This window comes from Harpia harpyja, chromosome 19 (genome assembly GCF_026419915.1).
Source record: "Harpia harpyja isolate bHarHar1 chromosome 19, bHarHar1 primary haplotype, whole genome shotgun sequence".
NCBI lineage: Eukaryota > Metazoa > Chordata > Aves > Accipitriformes > Accipitridae > Harpia > Harpia harpyja.
In genome coordinates, this window is record NC_068958.1 from 5,319,278 (window position 1) to 5,338,573 (window position 19,296).

General features: G+C 43.9%; 1 protein-coding gene across 4 annotated transcripts in view; it reads left to right on the forward strand.

The window, feature by feature from the left end:
- DDX31 (DEAD-box helicase 31) overlaps positions 1-19,296 on the forward strand; it is a 50,755-nt gene that overhangs the window by 7,843 nt on the left and 23,616 nt on the right. For all 4 annotated transcript variants that reach the window (XM_052815933.1, XM_052815936.1, XM_052815935.1 and 1 more), the window contains 8 exons: positions 146-210; positions 1,016-1,135; positions 2,126-2,232; positions 2,985-3,220; positions 3,576-3,752; positions 6,437-6,496; positions 12,491-12,541; positions 14,597-14,736. In XM_052815933.1, coding sequence (XP_052671893.1) covers positions 146-210; positions 1,016-1,135; positions 2,126-2,232; positions 2,985-3,220; positions 3,576-3,752; positions 6,437-6,496; positions 12,491-12,541; positions 14,597-14,736 — 956 coding nt within the window. The remainder of the gene's footprint in view (positions 1-145; positions 211-1,015; positions 1,136-2,125; positions 2,233-2,984; positions 3,221-3,575; positions 3,753-6,436; positions 6,497-12,490; positions 12,542-14,596; positions 14,737-19,296) is intronic.

Genomic DNA, 19,296 nt, shown 5'->3' on the forward strand with positions numbered 1-19,296 from the left:
TAGACTGTATCTGTTAGATCAAATCAGACGCACAGTGCTGTCAGCCCCAGTCCTTTCTCTTTTTGCCCAGAAATATCATTTTTGGATTAGGCTCTGTCTCTTTGTTAAGAAGAATCTGTATTGGTCTTGGTTTTCCTTTCTGTAGCCATTTGCCTGGATTGTGCCTGGAGTGCTAATGGGGGGAGAAAAGAGAAAATCGGAAAAAGCCAGGTAGGAAGCCAACTTCTTAAGTTGTATTTGGGGTTCTTCTGCTCTACAGCGTTTTTATCTGTTACTCTTCTTTAGAGTGCTTTTCTTACTGTGAGAGAGGATTGTGAGTTTGGATCAAGCTGTGATCCCCCTGGATCTTACACAGATACAGTGACTGGGTCAGCAGGAAGTATTCACTTCCCCCAGTTGGATCTATTTCTAAAATGTTGATGAGCCTTCTGAGAAGATGATCTCTTGTGTCAGTATTTTTTTTTCTCTTCTGACAAACACCTGTATTTGCTTACCACCAAGTGCTGTCTACGGTGTTTGTTATGGGGGAAATTGCTTTCTGGAGAAGAGATTTCCTGGTGTTAAAAATCTCTTTCTTTTCCCTTTTCAAGAATTGAATTGTAAGCTGGTAATCCAAAATGGAATTTTCATTTCTCTCTGTATAAGTATACACAAAAAGAAGTTTACTCTTGACAGTAAAGAAAGTACTCAATTAGAAAAGAAAAGCTAGCTTGGGTGTTTTAGATTTTTTTTTTAATATTATTAATATTTCTTTCCACCCTGTCCTTATCACCAAGTATGCCTCTGAGTATCAATGATGATCAAGGATAAAATTTAGCTGTGCGAGAAATTTCAGTTTTAATCACTGTCCCTGCTGATTTTACTATGGCCATGATTTTTCCTCTGTAGGTTCCAGTTCCTCACTCTGGGTTCCTATTCCAGAGTTACTGCTAACCTGTATGTTTTATTTTCTTTTTTTTTTTCCTCTTTCTTTTTTCTTGTTTCTTTTTCTTTTTTTGTGTTTTAATCTAAACAGATTACGTAAAGGGATAAATATCCTCATTTCAACTCCTGGTCGCCTGGTTGATCACATCAAGTCCACAGAATGTATTCATTTCCGTCGCACTCAGTGGCTGATTATTGATGAAGCAGACAGGTAAACTTTCAAGTGTTTAGATATGTGTTGTGGTTTGACCCCAGCCAGCAACTAGGCACCACACAGCCACTCATGCACTTCCCCCCACACCCAGTGGGATGGGGGAGAGAATCGGGGGAAAAAAAAAAAAAAGGTAAAACTCGTGGATTGAGATAAGAACAGTTTAACAGGACAGAAAGGAAGAAACTAATAATGATAATAATAACAATAATAAAATGACAGTAAGAATAAAAGGATTGGAATATACAAAACAAGGGATGCACAATGCAATTGCTCACCACTCGCCAACTGATGCCCAGTTAGTTCCTGAGCAGTGATGCCCCGTGCCAAATCCCCCCAGTTTATATACTGGGCATGACATCACATGGTATGGAATACCCCTTTGGCCAGTTTGGGTCAGCTGTCCTGGCTGTGTCCCCTCCCAACTTCTTGTGCCCCTCCAGCCTTCTTGCTGGCTGGGCATGAGAAGCTGAAAAATCCTCGACTTAGTCTAAACACTACTTAGCAACAACTGAAAACATCAGTGTGTTATCAACATTCTTCTCATACTGAATCCAAAACCTAGCACTATATCAGCTGCTAGAAAGAAAATTAACTCTATCCCAGCTGAAACCAGGACAATATGGAAAATAATTATGATACCCTCTGCATCATAATTCACTAAATAATTTTAAAAAATAAGAGAGAAAGCGTGCACGCGATCTTAAACCATTCATGCTCAGTGGCCTCAGCCAAGCACCAGATGTCTGGGATTAGGCAGAAATGTCCCCTTTGGACGTATCATTGTACAATTATTCATTGCAGAAATTCTGTCAGTGTCTTCTGACGTGTCTGACCCTGGCAAAAGTTGAAGATGGAATATGAAGCTAGATGGGCCAAAGATCTGATCAGCTTTAGCACTTCCTCTATTCCTAATTGGCTCATGTAGCATTGAGACTTTCTCCTCATTCCTTCCTACAGCATCTTTCATCACCTCTGCTGTTTTTGTAGGATCCTGGACCTGGGCTTTGAGAAGGATGTAGCTGTGATACTCAATGCTTTAAATGCCGAGAGAGAGACACGTCAGAATGTCCTGCTCTCAGCCACCCTCACAGAAGGTAGGTTATAGACAGATGGTGTCTCTTTTAGCTGAATAACACACAGGCAACTGCAAAATAATGGGTTGAGTCTGATTATGTTACAGCCCAGTCTGAAGCCCTTTGCAGAAGTGGAATAATGCCTATTGATTTCTTTGGGCTTATGACACTTGTCCTTCATTACTGGAATTTCTGTCTGTATATACTTACATGGTCCTTACATACGTCTCACAAATTCCAGAACAAAGTCACTGTGAACCTGGGAAGCACTGGTTTGTTTGTTTCCTTTACAAATATAGAATTAAGGCAAAAAGCTCATGACAGGACAGGACAGCTGTTGTGTGATTTGCTCAGTATCGTACAAGAAGTCAGTTGCTGAGGCAAGAATTGAGCCAGGTCTCATGACTCCTGCACTCTTGATAGAGTGAAGATCTGCTGGGGTTTTTTTCCACACACACACTTAAAAAACAGGACTGCCAAATGCTGTCTATCTGGTCAAGACATTTATGTAATGTAAAATAGCACAGGTGGCTGAAGTAGTGTCTTGTGATGCTTTTAGTGGAGCCCACAGCAACTAAGCCTGGCTAAGCCCTGAAAAGTCTGAAGTTTGTGGTTGTGTTCTGTCAGTGTCTGAGGCATGGCTCATTAGTTCCTTGCCCTTCATTGCTTTTTACTGCAGTTGCGTTAGCTCGTTTTTTATGTGACTGTATCATCGCGCCCCCCAGCAGCACCCCAGACTGGACTGCATGTATTTTTCATTTTCTGTGATTTAGGAGTAACGCGACTGGCCGATATCAGTTTGAATGATCCCATCAGCATTTCCATAGCAGATGAAATCCAGAAGGCACTCAAACCAGCATCACAAACGGGTAGACAAGCCAATAGTTCATCAAACCACATGGACCAGGAAAACTTTGCTGTTCCAGAGAAGCTCAAGCAGTATGTCATGATGGTCCCCAGCAAACTGAGGCTTGTCACGTTAGCAGCTTTTATCCTTGAGAAATGCAAGGTGAGATTCTGTTTGCATTTATATTATTAAGTAGCCCCTTGCCCTTTCCAACTCCTTGATCTGTTACTCTATCAAGGATAGCGTGGCTTAGATCTAGGGCTTTGAAGTGCATCTAGTGTACAGGGAGCCACAAGAGAGCTGAGGTGCTACTGCGTCTCTCCTGCTGGCATTGAGATACCTGTGCAGCCAGCACTCATACTTCTTTTGTGGTCTCAGCATTTGGTGTCAAACTCCATAATCCTTTCCCGGATAATCGTATCTCCGGATGTGGAAGCCACATAGATCTTATAATGATCAGGGAATTGGGAGAGGTCTGTGGAAATGGTCATGTGCGATTTTCTTGTTTTTCTTGCAGTTTGAAAAACACCACAAGATGATCATCTTTTTCTCCAGCTGTGAACAAGTGGAATTCCACTATGAGCTCCTTCTAAATGTCCTTTCAGGAGGGCTAGAATCGGAACAACCTGAACATTCATCTGTCTCCTCTGCGCACTTTCAGTTTCTACGACTGCATGGCAACATGGAACAGGAAGTAAGCATTCTTAAAATGTCAGGATACACAGTTTTATTCCTTATTCCCTATGATTTATTATGTGGTTATTTTGGGGAGGAGGGCAGAAGAGAGGACAGAGAGTCATTTCACCTCTAGGGGCCTCACTCTTCCATCTGCTAATGAGAATAAGAATGTTGTCCCACTTCTGGAAAGTACCTTGGTAGCTATATCTGAAAAACACAGCTGAAGAGGCAAGAGGTGTTATTTCAGCAGGCTGAGACAGCCTTTCTGTATTCCCAGTGGGTGCACTTAAACCATTTATGTATCCATGGTTCTCTCTCAAGCGGTCAAGACAGGCTTTTAATGCCAAAGGAAAACCTCATCCAAGCCCCAAAACATTACTACCCAGTAAGCTGCCCCCATTAGATAAGGATGGAGCAGTTTGGCTTTGGTTTTGAAGAACCACGTCTTGACAGACTGCTCTTTTCTGTGGGATGGAATAATAGCAATGTAATGGTGATTACCCCAAAATAGGTGTAGGTTTTAGCTGGATAGGCCTGGGTGATGAGATTGGAGCTTGCTACACCGGGCTGAGAGGCCAGGAGAAGAGTGTCAAATGAACTGTCACTGCAGCATTTCTCTCAGTAGCTGAGGGACCTCCCTTGAAAGTTCAGCCCCTGATCCTGCCCTTGGTCTGTGATGGAGAGGGTTACTGCTCTACTCTGAGCTGCACAGCAGAGATGGTAAATGAATAGAGCTCTTCTGATGAAGCAAGAGGTGAAGAGCCATTGTTTTTCTCACTCATTCCCATCCTGTGGAGACCAGAAACATGTGCTTTGCTGTCCCTGCAGTCTGGCCTTTCCTCAACCTGCCTGCCTGAGCGAGTGAGCAGGCCTGGTCTGGCCCAACTCTACCCTGACCAGCTGTTAAGCCAACAGAACACCACTAAGTAGCTGGCACCAGGGGAAGGGTTTTGCCTTTTTAGTACCCAGTGTGTAATTAGTGCTTGATGTCTTCAAATTAAGAGCATTAATGGAGCTAAATTGTGGATCCCATATGGTACTGCTGAGCACGGCTGCTGTCATTGTCAACAAGATACAGCGTGCTCACTTCTTTAATTTTTGTCAGCAGAGGGTTCAGTGTGTCGGCAAGGCCCAAGTTTCCCTTCTTTCCCAGAACAGTACCTCTAGCTGGGAGTCAAGTATGTAAGGTTTCTTCTATATCATCAACATAACAGGACATTCGCTTAACTCCTAGCTAGAACTCTGAGGAGGAAGGCTTGAAACATGGAAACAAGGGTATTTTGGAAGGAGGAAGCAAAAGGGGCAGGAAGGAAGCAGGTATGGTGTTTCTGAGGCCAGAGACAGCCTGAGCTCTGAAAAGGAGAAGAGTAAATGGAATCAGATCAAGGGAGTGTGAGTGTGTGGTTGTTTCCCACAGCTAAGGAGAGGGAATGTAGATGGATAGGTGGTACTGGCAAGCGGAGACCAAATGCTACTGAGGCCTTTGGTTACTAGCGCTCAGAGATTGTCTTGTGTGATAGCAAATATTGTGATGTAATGTGGGTTGGAGAATCAGTTTCTGTTGCTTTTATCAAGAAAAAAATCACACCCCAGAGCAGTTAGTTAAACTAACTGGAGTGTGCTTAGGAAGGTTTTGGGACTGACAAAGCAGGAGGCTTTTGAAGGTAAGGGAGGAGTCGTACTGGCAGGTTCCTGCAATTCTGGGGTTCGATGGCTCAAAAACTGCTGGTGGGGTAATTTGGGATCTGGGGGCTGTGGACAGCCCTGCCCGGGAGCCTGAGCTCCTGTTAAAAGTGGGGGCTGCAGGAATACTGCTGGTGCAGACCAGTGATGAGGACAAGGCTGGGGAGCACCTGCCTCTGACACTCATGGGAAGGAACGACCTCCATCCCAGTGTCAGCAGTCCTGTTGGTGGCCCTCACCAGTACAAGGCCTTTTCTTGTGGGAAGGCCATGGGAGGGTGCCCTGGGAGCTCTGTGGCAGCTGCCTGCAGGGCCCAGGAGTCCTGCCTCCTTGCCCCCTTGGGCAGGGGTTTCTGGCCAAGGTCTCATCTCTATTGCCCTGTTACTTTGAAGGCTTACCCCACAACAGTTCACATGAGCAACTGTGCAGCTGAGCATCCCTGATACTTAATAATTACACAGTCAGTCCAGTGACTGTCTGCATGCCCCATTGGGCACAATGAGGCTGATCTCTTGTGACTATATCGCTGTGTCAACAAAATCGGCTTATCCTGCTCATCGTGCGACTGAACAGACAGCAGTTAAGATGCCCAGCTTTTTCTTGCATTCACAAAAGCCTGTGTTGCCCATAAAGTATGCTAGTGCTTCTGTTGCTGCTGCTGAATCTTTTGTGGATCACCTCTCCATGTAAAACAGTTACTGTTTTTTGACATATACAGGCCATATTTCTGTGCAAACCGTGGAGGTGTTGACTGCTTTGATTTGACCAAATGCATTCAGGCTTGCCCCAGACTCTGTGCCTTCCTACCTGGGACCACACCTGTAAGCCATAGATTTTTTTTTCTATTTGCAGGAAGTGTCTGACTGGAACTCATGAACTCAATTCCTTTGCTTTTGAAGCTGTACATGATATAGTGAATGAGGCATAGTTGTTAAATTGTTCCATTAGCTGATTTGCTTTATGTTTGATTGTAACGTACATAAGCACTCCCTTAATTTTTCTGTTTCAATCCTCTAGGAAAGAACAGAGGTCTTCCAGGAGTTCCTAAAATCCAAGACCGGCATGTTGCTTTGCACTGTAAGTAACTTAGAGTCCCTTTGCAGCTCCACGCTAATGGGCATGTCTGATACCTAGTGCTAGAACAGAGGATTTGGCACTGAGCTCTAATTCCAGCTCGCTGCCTGACCTTGAGGAAAGTCGTCTCCTTTTTCTGCATCTACGTATTAAATAAGGACTGGTACCCTCTTTGCAAACTGTTATGTGTTCTTTTACTGCAAGGTACCATATACAGAAAAAGCGTGTGTCTTATACAAGAGGCCTCTAAGTATTTTGCATGGTCTTATGTCTGGAAAAATCTGTTCATTTGAAGCTGGAGCCTTGCCCTCTACATGCAGTCAGTAGAACGCAATCCTGATTTGTAGTATGCCCCATAACTGCCAGGTAAATTGGATGTAATGTGATATTTCCTATCTTAATGACTACCCCAAGGTTAAAAACAAAAACCTGCAGGGATGGAAGGGAAGCCCAACCAGAGAATGGTGTCATTAGAAATGCACATGCTCTGCTGCTCTCCATGCTTTGCCCTTCAAGCTTCCTTCAAGGGTGCTGAGGGAGAAATTCTTGTCCTCTACTGAAGTTTGCTGGCACCCTTGTGTTGTGGTGGCACCTTCCGCTTCTCGTTTCTGACCTGTCGGTGCCACAGCTAGCCTGCTGCAGTGGTGCAGAAGGCTGCACGATTTGCTCTCTAATAGTGGCAGCTGTTGATCTGAAAATGTGTGAATCTTGGCGATTTCTACCCACTGCAAACTTGTAAATTACAGCGATCGGGAGTAATTAGAGCTGAGAAACCCTCTCCAGCTCTGAAATGACTCCTGTTCTTGCAGCACGTTATTCTTAAAGGAAACTAGTTGCAATTTTTTTCAGAGAGTGGGGGCTGAAGTTTATCTTATTTTCATGCCTGCAGTTCAAACTAGGACTGCCATGTTTATAGGAGTGTTTGATTTAGGGTTGCCAAATTATATATTGCATCACCTGTAAAATTGTACTTGTTACATGCTAGTTGTGGTCCTGCTTGTGTGTACAACCTTTCAATGGTTTGATCAAGGTCAAAATGCATCTTTGCAATGCATAAGTGTAACTATAACTTGGTTTCCCTATATATGGAGGGAAAAAGTGTCTCGGCTAAACTCAGTGTATCTCTCACTGTTACTTCAGTGTCTCAGCTGAGGAGGATAGCAAACCTTAAATCATTCAGTGCTGTAGATTAAGTGTTTTGAAGATAAAAAGTATTTGGTAAATTCTAAATAATAAATAGCTAAACTTTGTTATCCTTCATGCAAATGCTGTCTATAACTGAGAAATTTCAAGGACATGTCTTGTTACTGAAATTTCAGTTTAATGAGTTCAGAAAGACAGTGAATGCTCAATTTTAGTCAAAGAGAAAACAGAATCGTTGCAATCACTGGGTTATCGGTTCCTGGGTGAGACTGTTCAAAGGGGAAATGCAGCCTGTGGCAGGAAAAATCTGCCAGGAAATGTACAGCTATTGACAAGGTAGGAAGAAGAAGAAGTTGGATAAAGAAATCCCAGTGGATGGGATCACCCTCTTGAGACACTGGAGATGTAGTTTAATTTTCTGCCATGCCCCAGACTCCATACAAGTGGATGTGGAATTGTGATGACAAGGCAAGTAACCGCATGTCAGCTGAGCAGCGATAGTTGTGTGTTTGCTCTTGACCTGTCATAAATGGGAAGTAATGTGAATTAATCTAGATTGCCGTGAAGAGGGTAGTGTAAGGTAATGCATTTACTGTAACCCTCGTTCGTTTCAATCTAAGCTACTTTGCATTTACTGCAAGGCAGGGATGCAAATCCTGACAGTTACAGTTACTATGGCTCAGCTGGCACATGGTTAGCACTTTAAGCACAGTAAGTTGTGTGTCTGAGTCCAAAATCTCCCTGTGCTTCAGCTCCCCATCTGTAAAATGGGGATAGTAGCACTGTTCTATCTTACAGAGATGTTGGGAGGACAAATGCATTGAAACCAGGAGGTGGCCTGTTACCACAGTAATGGGGACCATATGGACACCTTAATATAGAGATACACTTTGCACTAGTCCCACATTACAGGTGCCTCCCCAACGCAGATGTCCAAAGGGCAGCCAGGCACTGTGACCACCTCCTGTCTCTGAGGGCATTGCTTTTTCGACACTCTTCTTCATATTAGCAAAAATGTTTTGCAGAAAGATGGTTCTGTTCTTTTCACTGTGAAATCACATTTTGTGCCCACAAAATTTTGAAACCTGGCTCACAAAAGAGCAACACAAATAATGTTCCCGTCCTTCCCTTGTCCCTTATGCCATGTTCTCCACCCATCCTTCCGCTCTAGTAAGCAATGGGACCTGCTGTTCCTTTTATTAATTTGCTCTATGTCATATGTATATTAATATATTCCATAAAATATTTTTGCCAGACAATATAAGCTGGCAGACAAGAAAATAAAGAAGGGCTGTGTATCTCAGAGGGTCTCATCCAGATTTATTTCTCTCTCCTTCACTGAAGTTCTTTGCGGCTTCCTTTGGGATGTGCCTTTTAAACAAGTTCATCTCTTCCAGGGAGAGAGGAAAGATCATTTGGAGATTGTTTGCTGTTTACTCAGTCACGCTAACTCATCTTGCCAGTTTTCTGGCGGCCCCAGCCAAGAGCTTTCGCCTCTGACAGCTTCTGTGCTCTCTCCTTCCTCCTCTGATTACGCAGCCCAATCTGTCACCCTGCCGACGGGGGTCTCTACCCTGCTGATGGCTTTCCACACTCGGCAGTAATGACTTTTGGCAGGCCGGGAAGGCGCGAGAGCTTCTTCCCCAGCTTGGAGAGCCGTTAGGCCCTCTCTGCCTGTTAGCTAAAGCACTTTGTGAGGTTCTTTGGTAAATAAATGAGTCATTTTAATCCAACTGACAGCCTGGCACCTGAGCAAGCTGCCTTCCATCTGTACTTCTAGGCCTCATGTAGGCAGCCAATTGTCAAGCTCAGGGCCTTCAAGACCTCACCATTGAGTGTCTTTCAAAAGCAACTTTAGCAATTTCCTTTGCCCTAATTAGATTGTGTGAGAGGGACTGAGCAAACCAAGGCCCTTGCAAAACTTTTGTGGCTGTGTTGGTTCTGATCTTCTGCAGCGACACGCCTCGCTTTCAGTGTGGCCTTTTTGCCCTCCGTTCCTTGCACCCACCCCTGCGTACCCCACCACCACGAGCACAGGCTGGTAACGCGAATTGTTAGAAGCAGAAATTTCAGCATTTCTGGGGGTCCTCAGGTGGATTGTACCTTGATGCCGTGTCATTCTGTGGCTTGCAGTTGGGATCAGGGCAGGAACATGGTTAAGGTTTCAGATTATCGTGTTTTTATCGTGTTTGCTTGGCATCTGGGTTTTCTTTAAAATTGCCCTGGTGTAGATTATTTCTTCTTGCTCCTGTGAGATGATCACTTACTTCTCCCTTCCATTGCCCATTGAAAGGAATCAGCGGTGACCTGCTGAGGTGTCATATTCTTGATTTCCCTGTTATTAAGGAATGGTGGTGTGAGGTCATGCGTGGAAAGGGGAATGCTGTCTGGGACAGTGGAAAAGAAGGGAGAGTAGTACATTGGAAATCTATTGGGCTTCTTGAAAGAGCACTGGCAGCACGTTAGCGCTTCTGTGTGTGGAATAATGTAGTGCTAGTAAAACTGGATAATTGTTGCTTGAGCTGTATTCTCTATCCGGGTAAGTTGACCCACAAGTATTTTTCTAAAGATATGAGAAGCAGGAAGCTCATGGGCTCTGCCAGCAGAGGAAAGCAAATCAACTCAAACTTTTTATCCTAATTCTACCTTGCTGCTGTCTACTGGGCTCTTTGAGGAAAAGGAGCTACAGGAGACGCAGGTGGACTGATACTGAGGAATCTTTGAGAGTTTGCAAAACACTCCAATTACCAGTAACTCCCAAGACACTTCTGAAAGAAAGCCAAGTTAAACCCCGGGAGAATAGCTGCTGATATGTGTCAGTAACAGCTGAGTGGAGTTGGTGGCATTGTGAAAGCAATAGTGAATACAAGGCTGATGATGGGAGAGCGCCTCCTCCTAAAATGTTGTCCCTGGCTATTTATAAGGCTTTTGGTTAACCTTTTCAACTTTCCTGCTTGCTTTGGCAAATGCACATGAGAACGATAACTGTCTGCAGCAGTAGTTTCCCAGCTAGAGGTATTGAGAGAAGGTACCTTAGAAGAGGAGTGAAAGAATCCTGGTGGACGAGAGGGATGGCTTCTGCTCCTGCCATCTACTTCTCCTCCCCATGTTGGAGTTGCCTGCTCCTGACCACAGGGACAGCTTGGCTATCTGTTTATTTTCGGTAAACTGACCCTGTCCCAAGGTCAGAGCCCTCTCATCAAACACAGCCTTTCCTAGACTACTGGGTCTAGAGCACAATGTAGGAAAAGACCAAAGACTCGTCAGTGTGGAAGTATATAAGAGCCAGCCAGATAGGAATCAGATGTCAGCACTCATGTCTGATCTTGCTGTAGAGGTTATAATCTTGTTATCCTGGTAACTGCTGTATGTTTTGCCTGACTTCTCTTGATTTATTTTCTCCAACCTCCTTTAAATGGCTTTTTGTACATCTGTTCATTCTGACTCTGGGAACAAGTCGTTTCTTAATGAGCGTGTTGGAGCGAAAGTGTGTATTATTTCAGAGTGGGCGCTGTGGAAAGTGTCTCCTCTTTTACTGCAGTTGGAGCCACAAAGCAACCTGGCTAGTGCTTATGGGAAGGCCTTTGCTGCCAAAACATCAGCTTCCTAGTCTTTTAACTTGTGTGGGAGTTGCATGAAAACACTTCAGTGGGTGGCTGACACATTTTTAGTACATTAAGCTCCTGCTTACGTTCTTAATATATTCTATTTTGCAGCTAGCTAAAAGATACATGTGTTCCAAAACATTTCCTAACAGAGTTAAATCTGCACACCTGCTCTGCTATTGCACGTGGTGAATGTAAAATCCAAGGAGTATGTGAGGACATTACTAATGAACAGAAAATCAAGAAGGGAGATTGAAAAGTATTTGCACTCTCTCTTTGTTTTGAACAGTATTTAAACTCTCTTTTCTCTTGGAAAGGGTATGTTTTTTGAGCTGTCCTGGCTATGGATAACTAAAGGGTCTCATTCAAGTCCTTCTCCAAGTTGATGGGTTTTCTCACCAGCTGGCACATCAAATAACACTCCTGACAGCAGCTTCAGACTCTTTTCTTTGGGGCTGAGTTTGGTTTCTCCAAATCAAAACCAGACTGGTGAAAATCTTAAGGGGTAGCTGAACTCCCCTCTGCTCGAGCTGTACTCCAGCTTCCTGCAGATTCTGCTAAATTGTTTGTTGGCCTTTTATCGTAGGGCCAGGTGACCTGCAAGTCATCTGCTCCTCAACTTCAGATCATCACCTAGGAAAGAACTAATTATTTGTAGGTGGAGATCAGTGCATCTTTGGACATTCCACTCAACGCCTAGGATCCTTGACCATTTCCTTTATGGCCATTTTCCTTTTCATCATAAGCAGCCTGGTTTTAGTTCTTAGGCTTGCTGTGGAGAAAGGTGTGCTCAGAAATAGTGTTGCCTTCCAGAGATTTAATTCTGCCTCTCTCACTGTTGGGGCAGTAGGTGCCTACGCGCATTTTCATCACTGAAACAAACTGAAGAACCAAAGGTATCGCTACCATTAAGACAGTTGATTCTCTCAGATAGAATGTAAAGGGATTGTAGCAGACTGCTGTAATTCAACACCACTCTTTTGAAATAGGTGTTTTTATATCCTCCAGGCTTTGGGCCATAGTAGTGGATGGTTTTTTATTGTATTATTCTGTTAACAATATTCCTTGCTTTTTAAACCCTCAACATTATTTCTGACCTCCAGTCCATCTCTCCCAAAACTAGGCACATAAAATTCCTACTTGCATAGCCAGTTTTTTTCCTGGCATGATTGCCATCCCAGAAGAGTTCTTACTTTGCTGATATCTTCAAAGCATTTTTACTTAAGTAATTTCCGTATTAATTTTAAAGGATGTTGCAGCACGTGGACTAGACCTGCCTCGAGTTACATGGATCGTACAGGTAGGTTTGCTGTGTGTGTGTATGTATGTATGAAGTGCAGTCTTGCTCAGATGAAAACCCTTTCCAGTCCAGACCCTCCCTCTGCAGTTTGCTGGTCTTTGTGCTGATGCCTAGAGGTGTGGGAGACCCACGTGTTCCTGACTGCAGGACTGGGACTCAAGGTTTTGCTAGGATACAGCATTGCTACCGTAGCTTTGGTTTTGACAGTCTGTTTTCCTCTTCAATAACTCCAGTGTTATCAGCTGTGTAATAATATTCCACTGGCTGGGAGGAAGCACCCTCTATTTCCCCGCGAAGGAAGCCAAATCTTGTGAAGTACTGGCCATCTCTCTTGCAGTTCTGTGTTTCTATTTTTCTGAGCTTTCTGGGGAGGCAGTTCCATGAAGAGTTTAAGTGGGATCCTAATGTTAAACATTGAGTAGCCCCATAGTGCCTGTGCAATGACCTGAATGTTTCAAGTGAGGCTTTGCTGGTTTGGGGCTGGGGCTGGGTAGCTGTAAGCATTCAGCTTTCAGTAGCACTGCATAGTTCAGATTTTCCCGGAGGAAAAAAAAAAAAACCACCAAAACCCCAAAAAAACCCCAATACTGCTGCATTGCTGTTGACAGAAATATTGTGTTTAAAAAAAAAAAATAGAAACTAAGGGAGATGGATTGAACCTTAAAAATAGCAGCCTGTCATTTCAAAGAGGAAGCTGAGAGCATGAAGCAGATTTCATTTTTATAAAAGATTTATAATTAAAAAAAGGTTAGTTGAATTGAGGAAAAAGTGATACAGAGATTCTCGTGTATCAAGTGACACCTGGGTAAAAAGAACAGGGCACAGAGCCTCAACAAAGCTTTTTCATTTCTACCTCATCCCTTCAGGTAACAAATTTGATTTTAATTTTGTGGTTTTAAAAAAGAAAGATTTTGTAGCAGCTAGGTAGTCGGAGAAGGCTGGGGAAGTGAAGTCTTTAATTCCCAGATCTGTATATTAATATAATTTAACCAAAGATATAGTTGCCAGTGTTAGAACGCAGTGCAAATTACCTAAAGCCCTGGGAGACTTCTGTTTGTCCAGAAGGCGAAATCTCAGCTGTCCTGAGAGCTGTGTCCAAGAGCAAGGACCTGCAGGGAGCAATTAGATTGCTCACAGCATCTTACTCACACCTCTAGCCAGTAGAAACTTTGCCAGAGGGCACAGGTATAAACACTAGAGTGGGCTTTGGTTGTTGGGTTTTTTCCAGTTAAACTGCTGAGGGCTCATTTCTGAGCAGTATCTCTGTGCATGTTCATTTTTCCAGGAAAGAGAGGAGGGGGGGGAAGAATAGGGGGAGGTTAAAGGGAGGGAAATATGTCACCCTTTATCAGATCTTGCAAATGGCAGGGCAGTTTTGATTTCCAGTGAAGTAAATGAGAGGCACCACTATATTTGGGGGGGCTTTAAGCAACATTTTCGTAGTGCCTGATAGTTGTACACGGGCGGGCAATCGCTACCTGTATCATATGCTGCCGAAAGCACTTACTCCCTCATCTCTCTTAGATTTCTTCTATGCAGTAACCAGCTATGATTTGCTTTAATCAAAACAAAGCAATTTAGCCCAACTCTGAATTTGAATCTGTCGTCTTTTATTTTATGGCTTTTCTCCCAAATGCAGAGCAGGCAGCTTCCTGTTCTGGATGGGCAGTCCTGGGGGCTGGGGTTTATGGGTCTTTTTTTGTTTTGTTTTTTATTTTAAGGGAAGCAAACAGGTTCCTGATGTGCCTGTATAGAAATAAAATGTAAAAGGCAAAGAGAGACACTGAGATGGGGAAACTGTCCTATTATCTGAAAGTTGGCCAATGTGTCACATTCACATGTCAAAAAACTGCTGTGGCTGAGGTGGCTGAGTGATGGTTACAGGGATGAGCCCGATGGGCTCTTTATAAACAGGCCAATTCCGAGGGAGGTACAGCATGTGGGTTTTGCTAAGATCCCTTTTGTTTCAGATGAGTGGGCTGAGTGTCTCGTTTATAATTAACATGCTGTGTTCTGTTAATTCCTCCTTTCCCTTCTCATGTTCCCTTTTTGAAGTATAACGCTCCGGCTTCACCTGCGGAATACATCCACCGGATCGGGAGGACGGCTCGCATTGGCTGTCACGGGAACAGCCTGCTTGTCCTGGCGCCTTCGGAGGCAGAATATGTCAGCTTGCTGGCTTCTCACAAGATTAAGTGAGTCAGAAACACGAACAAAAGTTTCAGCTCATCCTTGCTAATTAACCTTCCATGGCACTTTCAGCGGGACTGTGTCTCGTGCAGGTTTTAATAAGAATTTATTAATTCTTGTGATCCAGGACCAGCCCCAGACTAGCAAAAGGAGAAAAGGAAAGTGTGTGAAAATCATCAGCTTGACAGATTGTGCGTGAGTGAGTGTGTGTGGTGAGGGGCAGAGAGGAGACGATAGTCGGAGATCCTTTGCACTCTGTTGTTCTCTCTAGCCCTGGGTTCAAAACGTGGCTATGTGGAGATCACAAGTCAAATGAGCCTGTCAAATGCTAACTGGCCATCTGCCTGCATAGCACCATATTGTCAGAGATTGTGCTTTCTCTTCAGGAGAGATCCGGCAGAGAAATAGCTAGGGAGCTGTGGGTCATATCTGGCAAGTAATTCGCCAAGATGTGTTGTGTAAGTGGCTTGTGACAGGAATAGTAGAGGCTTTTGCAAGTGGTGAGTGCCCAGTATGGTCCTGGAAGGCAATAAGGAGGGGGGACTGTGCTGACCAAAAGTGGGGTGTGCTTCCAGGCTAGCTGAGAGAGCTTCTCTTATGCCGGCTCCAGCTCAGACTTGGGAGTAGACAGTGAGAGCAAGCCAGGCTGGTTAAGGACCAGCCCAATGTGCAGTTGGCTACCTGATGGCTGACACATGATGAGATTTTAGTCCAGCTCTGCTTGCGCGATGGTCCTTTTGTGAAGAAAAACCACAACTCACTGCTCAGCATTGCTAGTCAGGAGCGCTATCGGGTCTCAAGGCTCCTCAACAGTCAGCTGGATATATGTGACTCCCCTTGCTCCCTGCACTTCTGTCTCTCGGCGTTTCAGAACATCAGCTGAGTAGAGTCCCTTTAGTGTTGTACTAGTGTTGATGGAGCCCTGTAAACTCATGCACAAATTAGTTCTCTTTTATTTCTTGTGTTTATGTCGGGTGGAGCTGCTTGGAGTCGAATTTGGTTTTGCATCCTTGAAACAAACAAATGTTGGCAGTAAATACAGGCTTATTCTAGGCTGTGAGCCATTTAGTGGTCTAACAAAGAGCCATCCATCATCCCAGGTAACTATCTATTAAGCAGACACCAGCAAGACATGGAGGGTTAAGCTGACAGGGGTTTTTTTCATGTAACAAACAGCACTGACATTTAAAGGTGAAATCCCACATAATTGTGAATTTTTAACTCCAAGTGGAAAGTTCTATTTTTCTAATATTTTGGAAGTGTTGGAGAAGGAGAGGGAAATTTCCCTCCTTTTTTTATTTTAAATGTTAATGCTTTTATCCCATTTTGTTGTTTTTTAACAAGTTTAAGGAGCAGTGTCACTCACGCTGGTAATTATATCTGCTAAGGAGACCTGTTGTTGAGCTAGCTGTGTTCTTCAGGAATCTGTAGAAGACTGTGCTGAATGAGCAGAGGGAGGTTTATGTGAATAATTTTTTTTTTCTTCACTTCTCAAATCAGGAGAGCCAAACAACTCTGGGGATTGTCTTTTCTTGTTTGTTTGTTTTATGTTCTTCATAAAACGTGCTGCCCTGCAGATAAGGGACTTGCCAAAAAAGGAGTGTAATTTGCCTTCCTTGACCCCCATCTTCAGATGGAAGAAAATGAGTGTCTAATTGGCATGGGTGGGTGATTTGGCCTGTTTGCAGTCATGTGTCCTCCGCTTTTCCTACATAGTAGTGCATGGTGTGAGAAGGGGCAACGGGATAGAAAAGAGAGCTGATGAATTACAGAGAAGATGCAGGAAGGCAGCTTGAAGCTAAAGGCAGCAAGTGCCATCAGCACAAATTGCCGTTACCCTTCATAAACAGAGCATTATGGTGATAATCCTGACAATTTAATTCAGTGCAAGGGCGAAAGACAGCATGTGTTGGACTGTCACCGATCCTCTTAAGCACTGATAATTTTTGTTTCTTTACCCCAAGTCTTTGTAGCTTTTGACTTGGACTGCACAAGTTACTGGAGTTTGCATTTTTTTATTCTTTGCTTAATTTTTAAATCTCTTGGTTTTTGTTGAGGATGAGTGTGTGTTGTGAATTTTTTTTAATTTGTTTTTTCTTTTTTAAATGAAATTCCCGCTGGGTTTATTGAAATGTAAATACTTCATAAAATATGTATTTCTAAGAAGACAAAGCATGAGATGGGTCCCTGCAGCCTTCAGCTGGTGTAAATGAGCAGTGCCATGCTGATTTACAGTAGATGAGGATCTGACCCAGAGTTTTTTCTTAAGCCCCTCCACCCACCCCAGCATGCATGGGAGTAAGTCCAGAAATGTTGAGAGTCGGAAGTAATGAGAGCAGACGTGGCTTTGTTCCTGGATGAAAATCCACTTCGGAATTAGGGATGACTGCCTTTGAAATTGGAAATCGCTCGCAATTAATTTTCACTGGTACCTGAAGCCTCTCCTTGGCTTCCACTGTGGAAAAGCAGTGTTAGCCTTTGCCAAAACGATCTCACTTTGGCTCTGCTGAGATCAGTAATTCCCATTGGGGCTCAAGAAAGCTGCATGTCTCTCTGCAACTTTCTTTTTGGTCTTTGTGTGGCTTGAAGTTGTGGTTCCTTTACCTAACTGTAAATGCATATGTGCGTGCACATGCACACTCATGTTTTCTGTACATTTCTTTTTTTCTTTTTTCCTTTTTTTTTTTTTTTCTTAAAGGTTAGACTCCAAAATGTTCTGTCTTGGCTCTAAGCGTAACTAGCAGATTTTCCTTCAAAGGGAGGAGGCAAGAGGCAGAAGAAAGTCAGTGAGGTTCACCTTTCCCCCCCCCCCCTTATGTCTCTCTTAGTTCCTTCAACTGCAATCTAGCAGCGCCTGCCTCGACAGCTATCAGATAATTTCTTTATCTCCTAACGGCAGCCTAACTAATTTATAAAGGAAAACGCATCACCGTGAAGGCACGAGTCATTTCTTTCCTTTCTGTACGGTTGTGCTTGCCCCCCTCCCCTGCTCCCCTCACATGATGCTCCCCGCTGTGAACCAAGTTCACATATCTGTTAGGCTGCGAGCTGGCAGCACGCCAGGCAAGAGGAGGATCGGAGAGGGGGTGACATCTCAGACAAATCAATGTCAAAGGTTTGACGTTTTCATTCATAGTGGTGTCAAAGCAACCTTTGGGGGGGATGGGGAGGTATACTTTTCACTTTGCTTAAGTGGTTGCCATTTATGTTTTAATTTACTATTATACTTTTCAAAACCAAACAGAAACCCTCAGGTTTTTTTTTTATGCTCCATTTCCCTTTCTCCCCCATCACTCCCCCGCCTTTCTCTGCATCCTCTGTGGAGGAATCTGCTACATCGTGAGTCCCAGCTGCACAGCAATGGGGCTTGTCTCCCATATAGGCTATCTTATGGCCACACTGGCCTGTACCTTCCAGGCTGGATGGCTATTTCTCTGGACCATCTCTTTTCCTTTCCTTTCCTTATGTTGTGGTAGTGAGCTGGCTGAGGCTGAAAAGACAGATTGCAAAAGTAAAGGTATTTGTTGCTTTAACTGGGAAGGACTGGGGAACAGGCGAGGATCACAGTATCCTGTTACACAGTGTGGCAAAGATTCGTCCATTCCTCCTAGCCAGGTGTTTAAAGATCTTTGAGTGAAAAGAAAGAGGATATCCTTGTTGTTGTAATTTCTTTCTGTACTTTACAAATTGAAGAATATCAGCAATGCTTCCTTTCAGAAACCGCATACAACTTTCTGACCATCTGAGATTCAGGAGTCTGAGAACTGTTGGACCCCCAAGATTTCTCTCTTCCTTAGACTGATGTAACCCCGAATGAACTCCTTGGCTTCCATGCAGTATTTATGGTATTTATTCTGGTATAAAAAGGAGAAGAATCTCTTTCCTAGAGATGACCTTTGCCCGTTGCTGAAAATTTGGGCCCACAAACTTCAGCTTTTATCATCTGAGTAATTCCCTTGGAAATGGGACCCAGTTTGGATGCAGCTGTAATATTAATGGCCTGGAGCTGCACAGCTGTTCCTGTATTGTCACCTGGTGTGCGTGTGCCCCACAAGACAGTGTTAAAGAGGACAAAGAATTTCTAGTCTCCTGTAAATGCATCTCTAAGTAGGACCACTCACTTTAAAATGAAGCAGGTTTGTAAGCATTTCCAGTATCTGGGCCATAACAGTACCCAGCAGTGTCTTGCAAGCAGGACTGGGGAATAAATCATCTGGTTGAATCTACAGGAGGAATGTGAGTCGACAGAATGAAAATAAATGCCCAGTGTGAAGCCTGGCTAGGACAGCTGACTGAGCCTCCTGTATTTAAAAAAAATGCTATGGGGTCCCTAATGGGTCAGCTTTGGCTTTACACTTCAAATGAGAGGGAAGGTGAGTTCACAGAATGGGGAAGGAAATCAAACCGTGTGTTTGGTGTCAGAGGTGGCTTTTGAAGCTATACATGAATTGGAGGGTGAGTGTGTCTGTCAGGAAGTGTGACTCTGAGCTTTGACCCAAGCTACGTAGCAAGAAGTTGGAATGGTGTAAGATCTTGTGGGAAAGGGCGATGATGTGACCAGAGGG